The following is a 17281-nucleotide window of genomic DNA, read 5'->3' on the forward strand; positions in this document are numbered from 1 at the left end:
AACACCCAGGACTGATCTCCTTTAGGATGGACTGGTTGGATCTCCTTGCAGTCCAAAGGACTCTTAAGAGTCTTCTCCAACACCACAGTTCAAAAGCATCCATTTTTCGGCACTCAGCTTTCTTCACAGTCCAACTCTCACATCCATACCTGACTACTGGAAAAACCATAGCCTTGACTAGATGGACCTTTGTTGACAAAGTGTGTCTGCTTTTTAATATGCTGTCTAGATTGGTCATAACTTTCCTTCCAAGGAGTAAGTGCCTTTTAATTTCATGGCTGCAATCACCATCTGCAGTGATTTGGAGCCCAAAAAGATAAAGTCAGCCACTGTTTCCCCATCTATATCCCATGAAGTGACGGGACCAGATGCCATGATCTTAGTTTTCTGAATGTTGAGCTTGAAGCCAACTTTTTCACTCTCCTCTTTCTTTCACCAAGAGGCTTTTTAGTTCTTCTTCACTTTCTGCCATAAGGGTGGTGTCATCTGCATATCTGAGGTTATTGATATTTCTCCCAGAAATCTGGATTCCAGCTTGTGCTTCTTCCAGCCCAGCATTTCTTATGATGTACTCTGCATAGAAGTTAATTAAGCAGTGTGACAATATACAGTCTTGACGTACTCTGTTGTTCCATGTCCAGTTCTGACTGTTGCTTCCTAACCTGCATACAGATTTCTCAAGAGGCAGGTCAGGTGGTCTCATATTCCAATCTCTTTGAGAATTTTCCACAGTTTATTGAGATCCACACAGTCAAAGGCTTTGGCATAGTCAATAAAGCAAAAGTAGATGTTTTTCTGGAACTCTCTTGTTTTTTCGATGATCCAGCAGATGTTGGCAGTTTGATCTCTGGTTCCTCTGCCTTTTCTAAAACTAGCTTGAACATCTGGAAGTTCACAGTTCACGTATTGCTGAAGCCTGGCTTAGAGAGTTTTGAGCATTACTTTACTAGCATGTGAGATGAGCATAATTGTGTGGTATTTTGAGCATTCTTTGGGATTACCTTTTTTTCTAATTGGAATGAAAACTGACCTTTTCCAGTCCTGTGGCCACTGCTGAGTTTTTCAAATTTGCTGACATATTGAGTGCAGCACTTTCACAGCATCATCTTTTAGGGTTTGAAATAGCTATTGTTATTGTTCAGTTGCTAAGTTGCATCCAACTCTTTGTGACCCCATGGACTGTAGCAAGCCAGCCAGGCCTCCTTGTCCCTCACTATCTCCCAGAGTTTGCCCAAGTTCATGCCCAAGAACACAGTGTAAATGTGCAGTACATAGTGTGTATAGTATAACTAAATAGACTTGGGCTTTTGTATTTGCAAACTGAGATATTTATAGTTATCAATGGAGTTACAAAGAGAAAATGAATTTGGGGTAATTTCAGCACTAAATGCCAGATGACACACAGATGAATACTGATTTCATCTTATTTAAATAAAAGGAACTCATTTATTAATCAGGTAAATGTCTTATCTGCCTTGAGTGGTCTTGGGAGCAGACGTGCATTTTGGAGTACAGTGCTTCTAATTCTGTGAGTTTATGAGCCTACGCAAGGTATTATTTCAGTTTTACAGATGACAAAACACGGCCTTATATTAAATGTGTCCTAGATCTCAGGTCTGTCATGACTATTATGTATCAAATGTCTGGACTATAGATACACAATAAAAGGAAATTTCCCCCCTCTTTTTACCTTCACTCCAGAGGAGCCCTTAGATGATCACTGTTGGTGATGTTCTACATTTTGAAAAGTGACTACTATTACTAGGTGCTGTGCTGCATGCTTCATATAAAGTATCACATTTAATCAACCCCCAAAAGCAAATAGTAAAATTTCATAGTTTAGGAAACTAAGGCTCAAGAGAGGAAGTGGCTTGCTAAAGATGAAGGTAGAGACTGTTTCATTCTAAAACAACTCTGCTCTTTACCAAGCAACACCTCCTGCCTTAGAGTTCACTCTCTATCCATAGTAGGCTGAAGGCCTAGTACCATCCTCCTTGCTTCCCATGGACTGGGCTGTTGGAGGCATGAAGGCACAGGTGAAAAGTGGCAGGGACAACATTGCAGAACTGACCTCAAGTGCTGTGTCCTGGTGTGGACACTGGACACCTTACATCACTGGGCTAAGAGCTAAGGACTGGCAGCTCCAGCCACTGGAGGGATACTCTACACCCATTTCAGCTCTTATGCTAACTCTTTCTAAGATCTTTCCACGAGCTGAAAGGAAACTGCACACCCATTCATTTCTACACAGGAAAACTGATAACAATTTTGGCATCTCCTCAAAAGAGTATTTCTATTGGGCTTAATAACAACTGATGCTAGAAGTTTCCATCATGGTGAAGGGAGTGAACCTGAGAACAGGGCTATCTATACAGCATAATAAACTGACTATGAGAACAACCATAACCATTTATAAAGCGAGGCCTTAACAAAAATAAAAGGAAAGTTTGCCTGCATGCCTTCAAGTAAACTTGCAGAAAGGTGCTACTGGCAGATCTGCTTGTTAGCTTTATTGACAAGGGATGGCTATTTTGCAGACCTGTTCAACCCAAGTCTGACTGCATGGCTGTAGCATGTGCCCTGCTGTGAGGACTGGGTGAAGCAAGTCAGGCACATGACAAGTGAAATCTATCGGAGGCAAGGACTCTCAAGCCAGCCCTGCCCTGTGACTCTTCGGCACTTCATCTCAGCCTGAAGTTAATACTACATATTCTGTGCTGACAACCAGAGATGCCTGTGGATGGGTTAAAAGGGCACTGGAGGGACTTAGGGGCACTGCGGCTCCTTAATTCTAGAGACTTCCAGGCATTGTCCAATATCTCCCCCAGTGCCTGGATATTAATCTCACATCACAGCTTGTCCTTGAAAAACTACCAGCCTGGCCCTTTCACCTGGCTCATCTCTTGTTCCTTTGCCTGCAGTAACCTGCCTCAGTTCAGTTCAGCCACTCAGTTGTGTCCAACTCTTTGTGACCCCATGGACTGCACACCAGGCCTCCCTGTCCATCACCAACTCCCAGAGTTTACTCAAACATGTCCTCACACCTTCTTTATTTGGGAATCCTGCTTACCCTTCCTCCTAGTGTTCCCTTACATAATCCACTGGCATTTGTATTTTAAAGGAGGACAGAAGTTAATATAACTGAATATCTCACGTGTGGGATTTGCAGGCAGTGTGTGGGCTGGAAGCTGGTGTTTCCACTCTTATGGGGGAGATATTTGGCAATGCCTAGATACTCAGGTCTAAGAAGGAATCAGCTGACTGGATGGAAGTTGCTTTAGCAGCTAGCATAAAGGTCTTCAGCTGCCAAAAGACTTAAATTATTGTTGCAGGGTTTTAATAACAAGTATTATAGTATGAGAAAGCTAACTGTAGCATTGTTTATAGTGGAATAAAATAGGAAATGATCAAAATGTCCATGAAAGGGATTACTACATAACTCCTGGTGCCTGAATCCTAAGGGATAAAAAGAAATTAGATGGAAAGAAGCCTCATAAACTCTGACATCAAAAGATGTCTAAGATGCGTTTTTGAATGAAAAAGGCACATAAGAGAATAATACATTTAGTAGAAAACTGCATATAAAAACAACCAAATTAATTTTGTGTATTTTTTCACTTAATTATTTACTGACAAATGCAAAAGAAAGTGTTTAGAAACATGCATATCAAACAGATCACAGCTGTGTAGGAAAGGAGGCCAGGATTGGGATGATAATCTAAATTGGCTTTTTAAACACAGAAAACATATGTATATACTTTTTGTAATTAAACATCTCTAAGTGAAGAGCTAAATGTTTGACTGCAGCACTGTAGTGGCTACCACCTTCTTGAATCTGTACTTATGAAATGCCACCAAATCAACATATAGCCAGGTGACATCTGAGGTCAGGGGCTGGAGTGGCATTAAGACGGTCAAGAAGATTTGCAGCAACATGGACAGACCTAGAGATTTTCATACTTAGTGAAGTAAAGCAGAGGAGGAGAAATATCATATGACATCCCTTATACGTGGAACCTAAAAAGAAATGATACAAAGGAAATTAATTACACAACAGAGAGAGACTCACAGACTTAGAGAAGGAATTTATGGTTGCTGTGTAGAAGGGGAAGGAGGGGGCAGAGGGATAGTTAGGGAATTTGGGATGAACATGTTCATACTGCTATATTTAAAATGGATAACCAACAAGGCCCTACTATATAGCACCCCAGGGAACTCTGCTCAATGCTATGTGGCAGCCTGGATGGGAGGGGAGTTTGGGGAAGGCTGGATACACACACACACACACACACACACACACACATATATACATGGCTAAGTCCTTTTGTGGTTCACCTGAAATTATCACAACATTGTTAATCAGTTATACCCCAATACAAAGTGGAGTTAAAAAAAAGAAAGGCAGAAAGTTCTTTTTCAATTTCATCTACACATTACCTCTTACTCACTCTTGACTTGGCTACAGACCCTGCAAATGGAAATCTGATGGTATGGTGCCTTCTTTGAGGATGACTTCAGGACCCTGTCCCAGCTAATGGTCTTCCTATTCCTGATACAAATGTATATACAATATGTAAATCTGTGAGGTTATGATTGATACCCTTCCTCCCAACCTTAGGCCACAGGGTGCTATGAGGGTGGTTACTCTTCTACCTATGAGCCCCTTACTTTCAAGAGCAGGGCATTTATCCTACTTGCTGATGGCTGGTATTTATCATATGTCCCCTTTATACAAACTCGCTCACTAATGCTGATGATTTTCTGCAATATGTTTCAATGGAATGGATGAAGCCAGCAGATGTGATAACTCGACAAAAATCCCTTAGGGTGAGATGCTCTCAGGTAATAGCCACTGACAGGAACAACCCTCTGAGAGTGGAGGGGGAGCACTAGGAAGTAATGTTGTGATTGTGTGATTAATAAACATAACTGCATTGACAACCATTTATATACCCAGATACCTACTGCTGAGTCAAAGCTATGATTTTTCAAGTAGTCATGTATGGATGTGAGAGTTGGACCATAAAGAGAGCTGAGCACTGAAGAACTGATGCTTTTGAACTGTGGTGTTGAAGAAGACTCTTGGAGAATCTCTTGCACTACAAGGAGATCAAATCAGTCAATCCTAAAGGAAATCAATCCTGAATATTCATTGGGAGGACTGATGCTGAAGCTGAAGTTCCAATACTCTGACCACCTGATGCAAAGAACTGACTCATTGGAAAAGACCCTGATGCTGGGAAAGATTGAAGGTGGGAGGAGAAGGGGATGACAGAGGATGAGATGGTTGGATGGTATCACCAACTCAATGGACAAGAGTTTTAGCAAACTCTAGGAGATGGTGAAGGACAGGGAAGCCTGGTGTGCGGTAGTCCATGGGGTCACAGAGTCGGACATGACTGAGCGACTGAACAACAACAAGCCTACTGCTGAGCCATTTATAATTGAAAATGTTATCTTATAGGGCATAGATGAAAACTTCCATTGAATAGAATATACAAATTACTCATCTCTGATGTTTTATTTTGTATGGGTTAGGATTTATTTGGGTTTCACATACTGAGTTCACCAAAGGACTGGTGAAATCTGTTTAGGAGCAGCTAAAGAAATCTAAGTGTCTAAGTGTGAGTGTAAATATTGATACATGTATATAATCATAAAATGAAAATACATATATATTCTTAATAAAGTGAAAAGTAAGGGTTCATAGACCTTCTTTTTCTGCCTTATTACAGTGGTTTCGGTAGCATTTGTTAAAATTTAGACCCCTCTGTACTTCAGCCTCTTGTTATTAATACCAAAGAGAGAACAGCATAACTCCCTTGACTAACTCAGTGGAAAAAAAAAAAATCAATTCTGAAATCAGCTTCAGAGGTTCCCAGTGCTCTTTACAATGTCTAAACATGTCTGTACATGCAAGTGATACAACTTTTTCTGGCATTTCTTCACCATTAAGTTGAGTGATTCCAGCAGCCTTTTTCAATTTTTCACATAGTACTAGATGCTCAAGACCTCACTGGCCCGTTACTGTAAAAATGTTACTTGCATTTTTCTCAAATTTTGTGTTACAGTGCAAATAAATCATAGTTTATTTATTTATTCAATCATAGATAAGAATATTTGATGTGCATGTCTATGTTTTTTTTTCTCTCCTTCTGAAAAAAAGTTTGAATGGAATGGAACCAGCAGAAGTGATAACTCAACAAAAATCCCTTAGGGTGAGATGCTCTCAGGTAATATCCACTGAGTAGTATATACTATTCTGAGAGTAGTATATATTATTTTGGTGATTTTTTTAAATTAAAAAAAAAGTAAACATTTCAAATGCAAAAGTACATAAACAAGAACATGAATGTCCTTTCCTCTGGATGGCAGCTCTCATGAGCAATGAGAAGGGCAGCTGTCAAGCGATGCTAGCCTACTGGTGAGTGCCTGCTTCCCCTCCCTCTCTCCCCTCTCCTTCAAGCCCTTCCCCTCTCCCCCTTTTTTCTCTTCCTTCCTCCCTCCCTCTCTCTTTAACTTTTTAATATCAGAATTCTCAAATATGCACAAATGAGAGAAAACAGTATAATAAATAGCACACTTTCACTAAGTTACCTTCAAAATTTATTAATATGTATTCCTTTTCTAGGCTTCCCTGGTAGCTCAGTTGGTAAAGAATCCGCCTGCAATGCAGGAGATCCTGGTTCAATTCCTGCGTCGGGAAGTTCTGGAGAAGGAAGGAGAAGGAATAGGCTACCCACTCCAGTATTCTTGGGCTTCCCTGGTGGTTCAGATGATAAAGAATGTGCCTGCAAGGCGGGAGACCTGGGTTTGATCCCTGGGTTAGAAAGATTCCTTGGAGGAGGGCATGGCAACCCACTCAATATTCTTGCCTGGAGAATTCCCATGGACAGAGGAGCCTGCTGGGCTACAGTCCCTGGGGTTGCAAAGATTTGGACATGACTGAGTGACTAAGCATAGCACACATCCCTCTTCTAACATTTTAAAACAAATGTCACACATTAAGTATCTCTAAAAGATACTTTTCTTTTTTTGACCTAACCAAAATATCATTATCATACATAAACGTATAATACATTTAGTTAATACAATATAAATGGGACTTCCCAGGTGCCATTAGTGGTAAAGAACCTGCTTGCCAATGCAGGAAACCTAAGAGATGCAGGATTGATCCTTGGGTCAGGAAGATCTCCAGGAGGAGGGCATGGTGACCAACTCCAGTATTCTCGCCTAGAGAATCCCATGGACAGAGAAGCCTGGCGGGCTACAGTACATAGGGTTACAAAGTGTCGGATATCACTGAAGTGACTTAGCACATTATAATATAAAATTTGGATTTAGACACAACCTAATATTACCTGTGATGGTCAATTCTATGTGTCAACTTGTATGGGCTTCAGAGTGGCCAGGTATTTTGTCAAACCTTATTCCGATGCTTCTCTGAGGGTGTTTTTGAATTAGATTAATATTTAAATCAGTAAATTGAGTAAAGCAGATTGTCCTCTCTTATGTGGGTGGGCCTCATTAAAATAGTTGAAGGCCTAGAAATGCTAACTCTCTTCTAAATAAGAAAAAAATTTGTCTTGCCTGACTGCCTTCAAACTGAACAATGACTTCCTTCTTGCCTTCACACTTAGATGGAAACATCAGTTTTGACCTTGCTGGTCTTCAGACAGGAACTATACTATGAGCTTCCCTGGTTCGCCATCAGTGCTCAGACTGTGCCTAGAAACAAACCATCTAATCTCCTGGGTCTCCAGCTTGCCAACCCCTGCTACGGATATCAGGATTTGAACTTGCCCACCTCCATAGCTGGGTGCTGCCAGTGCTTTTAACAAATCTCTTCATATACACATATATATCTCCAGTTGGAGACTGAAAAGCATATCTTTGGAAAATCCTGATGAATACAACACTAGTCACCAGAACATATTTAGTTTCCCAAATGGCTCAAAAATGTCTTTTGATAGATTGCTTGAATTAGATTCCAAATAAGTTCCACACAGTAGTTTCCTAAGTCTATAAATATCAGTTACAATTTTGGGAAAGTCACCACATGGTTTTCCTTTTTATGGTAATTCTTAAATAATATTGGATAAACCCCACAGCACAAATCATTCAACACAAAGTTTTCAAATCTGATTCCAGATTTATAAAGATCAGAATGCATGTCTTCAATGCGTCAAAACTGGATACAGAGAAAATGGAATACATTCCTGCTAACACCAGCATACTCTTGAAAGGTCAATGAGCTTCTTTTCTGCCTCTAGTTTCCACATCTATAAAGCAGGAAATGCACATGGGAAATACTTGTTTGACCTTCCACACAGGGATGCTGCAAGGTAAAAGGTAGCCTCATGTGATCAAATAGTTGTGAAATAAGGGATCAAAAAATGAAGCAATCTGTATATTATCATTATTGCTATCTTCATCCCAGTAACCTGTTTTGCTTATTTGCAACTGGAATCTTATTCTCAGATGGAATTTGCACTATTAATGCAAATTTGTGCTGATTAAAATGAATGAAAGTGAATAAACTGGTGCTATAATGAAACAGACCTCGCCTTTGGTCAGAAGTGATTCTATAAGTTTATTGCATGCAGAAAAGCAGCAGCAGATGACCTCCTCACGCCAATGCTTCAGGCACTCACCCAGTACTATTGAGGTAACTCTGCCCCAAGCTGCAGTCCTTCGACAGAGAGGATGGATTGAACCAAAAGGCCGGCAGGCACTGACCGTTGCTGTGTCGTTCATAACCATAGTCACTGTTGGGGGAAAAAATGCGAGAAACCTTTCATTAGGTGGCAGTGTTACTGAGAACAGTTTAAGTCAGTCCGCAGCCAACTTCTACCCTGGTCAATTAGTCAAAAAAAAACAGGCATTCACTAAATCAATGCCTTCCCAAAAATGCAATCTTTCTTTCCACGGAATATCTATCAATTACCCAAGAAAACATTCTACAGAATCCATTTTGAGAAATGGCTAACTTGGAGGTGACAGGGACGCATATATAGAGATGAAAGCTCAGTGCCCAGTGATTCCCATTAAACACCTTTCAGCCAGGAGCACAGATGTTGTTCTCATCAGGGGGAGACACAATAGTGACTGTGGTTGGGCCCAGAGAAAGCTATCATAGTGGAAGCCCAGTCCTCTGTGTCAACTGCATTGAAGAACCTAAGGCATCCACACGTGGCATAATCCTCATTAAAATGTGTTGTCTTTGGGGTGCTCTTCCAAGACATCTGGATCTACCAAGGAGAGCTGAGCCAGGTCTCTCTGTGACCAAGCCATCTGCTTCAAAGGCACAGCAGGAAAAGCAATGTACTTCGGGAGTGTTGCGAGCATTCCCCCCAAAGGAAAACTTGGTCCTATTCAGTTAATGCCACCAATTGTTTTAAATTTTCTCTAGTTTGAAAACAGTTTTCTCTCAGCCTCCTTGCATTCTTGCCTCCAGGAGCCTCTGAGTCGAGGCTTGTGAAAGCCAAGGCTTTCTTGGCTTCTGAAAGATGAAGTTGGGCGCAGAGAATGGCAACACATTGTACCTCCTCATGCAGACAAATCGCAGGCAGCGATGGCATGCACAGGTATGAACTGGCTCATCTGTGTGATGGAGGTGAGATGCTGGCACACACAGGCTGAGAAAGAAGAACTAGGCTTGCTCAGGGCCCTGTCACCAGGCAGTCGGTTCTCAGAATTCTGCCCATACCAGCCGGGTTTGATTCTGATGCAACACAGCATGGGTAGAAGGACTTCCGGGACTCTGCCTACAGGACGTCCTGGGTTCATTTCAGGAAATTGCAAATAACAGGCAAGGCCATCTAGCAGAGGGATGTCTGGGGGGAGAGCCAAACTGAGAGAAAACAGTCAGGGACAACCACCTTTGCCAAAAAATCACTGTTTGGGAAGGCCAAAGTCAAAGCTATAAGATAGAAAGTTAACTCCCCATATGGATCCTCCTTGAATAGAGTGAATAAAGGAGAAGCAGCCAGGTTTCAGAAAGAGGCATGTAATGAATGACGAGCATTCCATGCAAGTTCTCCCTGTGAATGTAGTTCAGGATGTCAATCCTGAAGGTAGGACAGACAGGAAATATTTCTGTCATTGTAAGTGTTGTGCTGACTAAAAGGAAAGTCAGGGCTGGGGAGGCCCCTGCAGAATTCCCTGTGAGTCCCAGTGTAACTGAAGCTCTGTCTGCCTCCAGCTGAGCACAGAGAGAAACAGAACTGCCTCTTGGCTTGCCTTCTCTACCAACAAGACAGGAATGGCCTTGGGTCATAGGTCTGAGTACTGGCAGCCAATGTGCCAGGACTGGCCAGTACTATTTATTCAGATAATGCTCCTAGAGATCTACCATGAGAGATGCTTCCTTTTTCTAAGTAATGTTACATGCATGTACACAGTATCTCAGCCCAATCACTGATACTCTGATGATCAGACATGTGACTGATGATTGCTACCCAGCTAATACTTTTAAGTAAATGTCTTTGTTTCTTACACTGGTTAAGTTCAATCATTCAACACTGACATACACATTCAGCAATTGCTTTCTCTAAACCAAAAACATATAAATACATTTTTAAAAGGAGGAAGATAAAAAAGAGACTGAAAATGCGATGGACATGATCAAGAGGGTTAGTTACCACCTACTCATCTTCAATCATCTTTCAGCCTCATCTGAGTCAAAACTAGAACAAAGCAAGGACATCATTGGTCCCACAAGCTAGTTTTCTGCTTAACTAAAGCTCCAAAAAGCATGTTGTGGCACTCTGAGAATATTTAATGTCTAAATGTTGCATTCCTCTTCCAGTTTAAACTAGCTTAATACTGGTAAAAGGAGAAGGCTCTCCTACTTCTAGGTTCATAAAGCCACAGATAGCAATGCCAGTGACTCCATCCTTGCACTGAATTCAGAAAAAATATTCCATGGCTTTCATAAGCAATAGTCAGCTAGCCACTAACTGAAAACCTCCAGGTATAGAAAAGGCACTGCCCTAAATAACCATAATTTCACTACCAGGAATCCTAGAATCTAGAAAGATTTTTATCTTGAGCACACATATATTTGCTCCCTGAAACGCCCACTTATTATTTAAGTGGACTCAGGGTGGATCTGGCCTCTCTTTTTGCCCTGAGACCTGTCAAATATGTGAAGATAATTACCAGCTATCTCCTGAGTCCTCCTTAAGCCTAAAGAAATCCCTGTTTTTTTCTGTATACACACACACACATAAACTGTAAGCCATGATGTCCCCACATGGTAATTCAACAAACATGAGGCTTGTCACTTGTATCTATACATGTCACTATTCAAATCTAAACTTTCATTAAGGCCCATGTGGTTTTGAAATATGCAATGACTACATGGGCTAACAGCACAAGCTCACCAGTCAAAATCAGCCTCTGTGCAGACACAGGGCTCAGACTCCATGGCTCCTGCATATTTTCCCTGCATGCATTTCCGCTCGGATTTTCTCTTCTTATATATCCTCTTCGCTCCCATGATGCATGCTTCCCCCTGTAAGGAGACAAGAATCTCACACTGTTGGCCCATAGGCATGACCTTCCCTACCCCACACTAGGACAGTCCAGGGAGATGGTCTTAAATCTTAGGGTAATCTAGACATGGGCAGTCTGCTTTGTGCTAACAGCATTTTCTTTTCAATATCTAGAGTCCTATTACAGAACATGATGGCAAAGTTAATCCCAAGATGCACCAAGAGAGTGTCAAAATGTCCTGAATTCTGTTTTCAGCAAATTCTTACTTGGCAAAGTGTTGGGTAGAAGGCTATGAGGGACACACAGGTAACTAAGACTCAGTCTGTAACAGTGTATTACCAACAAATCTATGGTAATTAAGTTGACTTTTTCTGTAATAAAAGATTGGCACATGATCATTTATGTGCATATGAAAGAAGAATATTTCTAAGAAACATAAAGGCCCATTTTGCCTTGGTTTGTTATGCCTCTGCCCACACAACTTTACTGCACTGATTTTACATCCCTCTACAAGGTAAGCAGTAGCACTAAATTCAGTGTTTCTCCACAAAGTAAATAAACGCTTTGAATATTACAATGTCCGTGCACTCCAAAGGGGAAAGTATCAGCTATGTGAATGAGCAATCCTTTCATTACTGAGCCTCCAAGAAAAGTGGGTGATTCTGGCTGATGTAGCTCCCATTGGCAAACCCAGCTCTGTGTGTGTGTCCAAAGGACCAGACAGACTTTTGTCTAAGCTACTCTACACTGTCTTTCTTGAGCAAGCTCACTTTAACCAGCTGCACTACACATCGCACATAAATATACAACTTAGTCTAGGTTTGGAGTATATGCTGTGTCACTCTCTCAATATAGTGATGGCTTTGTAAGCAAGGGCCCCAGCTATGTCCTTTGAGAGGCTGCCAGAATGAGTTCTGCCTTGGGAAATCAAAAGAGAGATGCTTTTATCCAGCATTCTATCAATAATATGAACGGAATAGCAGAGAGGCCAGGATGAAGGAAATTTTCCTACTAATTCCACATCCTTATAACACAAGAACCTTGGAAGGAGGCAGAAAGCACTACCTAGTCCCAGGGAATCGCAGCGGTGAGTGGCGGGGAGGAAGAATTTTACTGGCACTCCTCACCCAGCCTAATTTTGCTATTTTATGTCTCTGCGTTGCTAGATAAAACTGAAGAGCCTCTCCTCACCCCTGACCTCACACCCTGCAACCAGATGACATGCTCAGATAAATTATGTTCAGCTCTCTGTGCTGAGTTGGTGTTTTGTTTTGAGTTGAAAGTCTAAGCCAAGCACATCTGAATTTTATCTCATTATATCCTAGTACAATAAAAACATGAATTACTTCACAGCAGCTATAAGTGTTGAGCGTTTTCACTGCCATGGCACCCAGAACACGTAAGAAACCACCAGATGGGCGTTTTTGCCCAGAGAACCCTGATTCCTGCCTTGAATGACTGGCTTTCCCCCAGGTCTCTCTAGGCCTCCCACCCAGGACACTCGCCCCCCTACCTGGCTGTGTAGCTGCCAGGGTCTGTAGTCCTCCTCAGCACAGCGTCTATCGAAAATGGACTTGTAGTCCACTTTGACCAGCTGCCATTCGGAGCGGTGACTGAAGTGTCCAAACACTCTGCAGATGATACGAATACTCACAATAACAGCAAAGCTGACAGTTACAACCACAGTTAGTGTTTGCTGAAATTTACTATGAGGTTAGCACAATGCTAAGCATCTTATATCGGTCGTATTATTTGATCCCCAAAACACATTTCTGAGGAGGCTTGCTATTATTGACTCCACTTTACCTGTGGGTAACCTGAGGCTCAAAAAGTTTTCACATGCTAAAACCAAAGACAAATCACCAAGAACTGGTAGAGTTAGAACCCAGGGGTGTTAGATGAAAAGCCTGCTGCTATATACTATAAACAAGAACGGTTGGCCAGAAAGAAAAAATAAAAATGAGAAAACAATCACAAATCCTGCCTTCCATGCAGTCCAAGATTATACTTTCAGGTTCTCTTGCTAATTTTCCTGGTTCCTGTGGTTTCTGTGCTATTTTATCTTCCCACCAGTCACAAGGAGAAGTAGGCAACAAGGCTGAAGAGTTATAACTACGTCCTACCCTGTTCATTCTACCTTCCTGACTCAAAGAAGCTCAGCTACCTAATGAAGTGTTTGAATCACCTATTGTCAATGTGAATAAAAGCTCCAAGGCAGCCTTTACAATCAGCTTTTTCCATCTGTGTTTTGTAAATATAAAAACCGAATAAAGACAAATTATAGAATAAATTGCTAACCCACTGGGCAAAAGTATAACTGTTAGGCATATTAATTTTTGTTGCTCTTTTCTATTGTTAAAAAAAAAAAGGAGAAAAAAAATCAGAAAATGTACCAACTATTCACTTTGATTTAAAAATGTTCACTGTCGACAGGATCAACTGCTTTAAAATCTTCCCTCTCTGTTTTCCACTTCTGATTTTCCAGGAGAAGGAAAAATCAGAGTTTCATATTTCAAATTCAAAGCTCATGTTTTGAAACCCACAGGCAGGCAAGCCATTAATCAAGTCTTTCACAAATTAATGATCATCACTTTCCAGACAAGAATGAGCGCAAATGTAATTTCAAAAGAACAGACTGTTCTCGTGGTTCCCCTAATATGCCTCACAATTGGGTTAGGTAAAGAGCCAGGGAAAAATAACATCCTTTGTGATCAAGCTCTGTGTTCTGTCTTAAAGTGAAATCATTCTTATATGCCTGTGATTTTCTGTATATCAGCGTGTTTATTATTAAAGTTTTAAATTGATAGCTTTATCTTCTATTGAGAAAAAAATCACGTCTAATTTCCCTAAGCTCATTCAGTATAGGAAGAAATAGGCTGTACCACTTTGCTGCCAGCCCACAGTATAGGTCTCCTAATAGCTAGCAAAGAGCCAAGAGAAAATGGATGCCTGCATTGCTCTTTTCTTCTTTGCTAGGGAATCATGAAATCAGATGCACTGCCTTTGCTAGCAACTTTAAAACTGACAGCAGCAAGGCGAACAGGCTCAGCTAAAAACCACACGTTTCTGGATTTCTATTAAGACTAGAAGACAACATGGTTTTCCACTTACGTCATGATGAGAGTCTCTTCCCCAGGTTCACCCAGAACCCCATCCACAAAAAGGGGAATAGATGTGAAACTGTATTTGCTCCAAGACCTCCCTTCATCAAAACTCAACCTGATGACAGAAAAAAATAAGTCATTGGACCTCAAAAGAAAATCCTTTCAAAGAAAAGATACTACCAACTAGGACAGAATATATTTTAGAAGTACCTGGGGCATTGTCAAAGTGAGCCTTTGATATGAATAAGTGTTCTTAATTACATCAGAAGGTGGATATACAGCTAGCCAAGTGATTTGGGGCCCAGATGTATTATAACATCAATCAGTGGAGAGCTGTATGAAACGGGAATGGTAAGTCACTGATAGAATTTTTTAAATTTGGGTATCTTATTAGGTCTTAGATCTCAATGTGACCCTCTCTAAAACCTTGCTGTCATCTAGCAGCAAGCCTTGATTCTGAGAACAGTCACCTTCTGAGAGCACTGCGATGGACTTGAATCAGCCACCTCCACGGGATCAAACCCTTAGTGGTATCCTTCGCACATTGTTACGAATCCTGGTTGACCCTCTGAGTGAACGGGTGCAGAAGGACAGGCTCTTGAAAGTAAGAGAGGACTATGCAACTCTGATGGTCATACAGGACGTTTCCTTTCCTCTGCCTTTCTCTGGGATGCCTTCCCTCAGGCTAAGCCTCTGGTTCTCTTATTTCTGCAGCTTTCCCTTTGGTCCACCAAAGTAACCAACAGTGGAGGGAAAATCAAGCCTTTGACTTTGAACGAGCTCGCCTGTGGAGAGAGCCATTTTCAAAAACACAGATAAAGGAGTCTATTGAAAAACCCCTCTGGAAGTTAGGCCTTGCATGTTCATCTGTAGAAGACCTACAGGGAGAGTTTCAGAAAACCACCCTCTCCCGCCTGCAAAAATGAGGCCAAATGAGATCAGAGCAGAAGTGACATGCACTGCTGATCTCTGTGCAGAATGAACAGAGTGAATGCAAATATTAAACTTGAGGAGACAATATTTGGGATAGGTGGCTGTGGGAAATTAAGCTATTCAGAGATTATCCTTGACAACCATTCTACCCATGACTGTACTGAAAGAGTGAGGTGCTGGAGGTACTGATGGGAGAGAGGGGCGCTCTCACATTCCAAAACCATGGATAATTCCTTTCTAAAGGGCAGAAGCATGCTCCCTTTCTCTTTCTCTGCCCCCCTTCTTGTAAAAAAGCAAAGGTGTAAGTTATAGTCCAGCAGACCATGACAATTCACTACAAGCACAGTTATAGTCTGTCGGCCCGGCTTAGCCTGGTCTCAGCTGTGTGGAACCAGTCCTCGGTACAGGATTGAGGGGCAACAGGTGTCTTTACCAGAGATGTCGAATTGGGAGTGATGTGTGCTTCATAGCGACCAGGACTCCACCTTGATCCAGATACAAAACGCTGTGCTCTTCTTCAAATATCTGGAAGAGGAAAAGCACATACACAGCCCCCCCACACACACACCCAGGGTTCAGAGAATTAGTCTTCATTTGAGGAAAAATAATCTCTCCATGATAGAACTGGGTCCCCCCAAATCTGTGGGGAGACACAGTTATGACCAATGCTTCCTCAGGTGTCTGACATGTACCACTGGAATTCCATAAAATGATTTTAGGTGCTCCACAAGAGAAGTTTAAATAATACCTAAGATTTATGTATTCATATCTCTATTCCTGTCATTTTGTGGTGAGCTCTGTTGGGTTCCATTTATGATTATGTTGACATATGGGCAACAGTCACATCGGGTCACACCTTTAGATCAGAGAAACCATGAAGACACTCTATTCCAAGGCTCTCATTTTCACAGATGAGAAAACTAAGGTTTAGAAAGAAGTGGTAACTTGCCTAGGACCAGGTAGACGATAATGGACGATGCCAGGATGGGGTGAATGACAGTGTCCTTTCCACATGCAACTACTTCAAAGTTTCCAAGTGTTACAGGGGACAGATGTTCCTATTCAACTCACGGATTCTCTAGCCAGTCATACAGTGAAGAAATGAAGTCACTCAGTCGTGTCCAACTCTTCGCGACCCCCTGGACTGTAGCCTACCAGGCTCCTCTGTCCGTGGGATTTTCCAGGCAAGAGTACTGGAGTGGGTTGCCATTTCTTTCTCCAGGGATTGAACCCAGGAATCCCCACCCAGGGATCGAACCCAGGTCTCCCGCATTGTAGGCAGACGCTTTACCATCTGAGCCACCAGGGAAGCCAGTCATAGAGTAATTCTGATCAAAACGAAATCATACCTTTGGGTACATTGTCACTGGGTCTCTCTCTGTATGTGGAGAGAGGAATCTGAGGTCAAATAAAGACTGGCTGGAGACAATTTCTAAGTCCTCTCCATACAAAATGCATATTGTTTTCTCACAGTCACTCTGTTAGTATAGCCTTGTCTGTGATTACACTATAAACATAATTGTTTCCACTCTGTCTACTTCTTACAGTCAAGATGTACCCCAGGACTATAGGAGAGACTTATTTGCTTTGTTTGGGATGTTAGAAGGAAAAAAATGTGACCCTGGCTTTCTAACTATTGTCCATAGGAAGTTTAACAATGCATGTTCCTATATATATCCATGGAGAAGGAAATGGCAACCCACTTGAGCATTCTTGTCTGGCAAATTCCATGGACAGAGGAGCCT

General features: G+C 41.6%; 1 protein-coding gene across 5 annotated transcripts in view; it reads right to left on the reverse strand.

Moving 5' to 3' along the window:
* SORCS1 (sortilin related VPS10 domain containing receptor 1) overlaps nt 1-17281 on the reverse strand; it is a 575199-nt gene that overhangs the window by 93199 nt on the left and 464719 nt on the right. For all 5 annotated transcript variants that reach the window (XM_070470144.1, XM_020883904.2, XM_020883901.2 and 2 more), the window contains exons 13-17: nt 15970-16061; nt 14611-14718; nt 13013-13130; nt 11388-11518; nt 8655-8768 (exon numbers count right to left, since the gene is read on the reverse strand). In XM_070470144.1, the coding sequence (XP_070326245.1) occupies nt 8655-8768; nt 11388-11518; nt 13013-13130; nt 14611-14718; nt 15970-16061 (563 nt within the window). The remainder of the gene's footprint in view (nt 1-8654; nt 8769-11387; nt 11519-13012; nt 13131-14610; nt 14719-15969; nt 16062-17281) is intronic.

Source organism: Odocoileus virginianus, chromosome 7 (genome assembly GCF_023699985.2).
Source record: "Odocoileus virginianus isolate 20LAN1187 ecotype Illinois chromosome 7, Ovbor_1.2, whole genome shotgun sequence".
In the NCBI taxonomy this organism is placed as follows: Eukaryota; Metazoa; Chordata; class Mammalia; order Artiodactyla; family Cervidae; genus Odocoileus; species Odocoileus virginianus.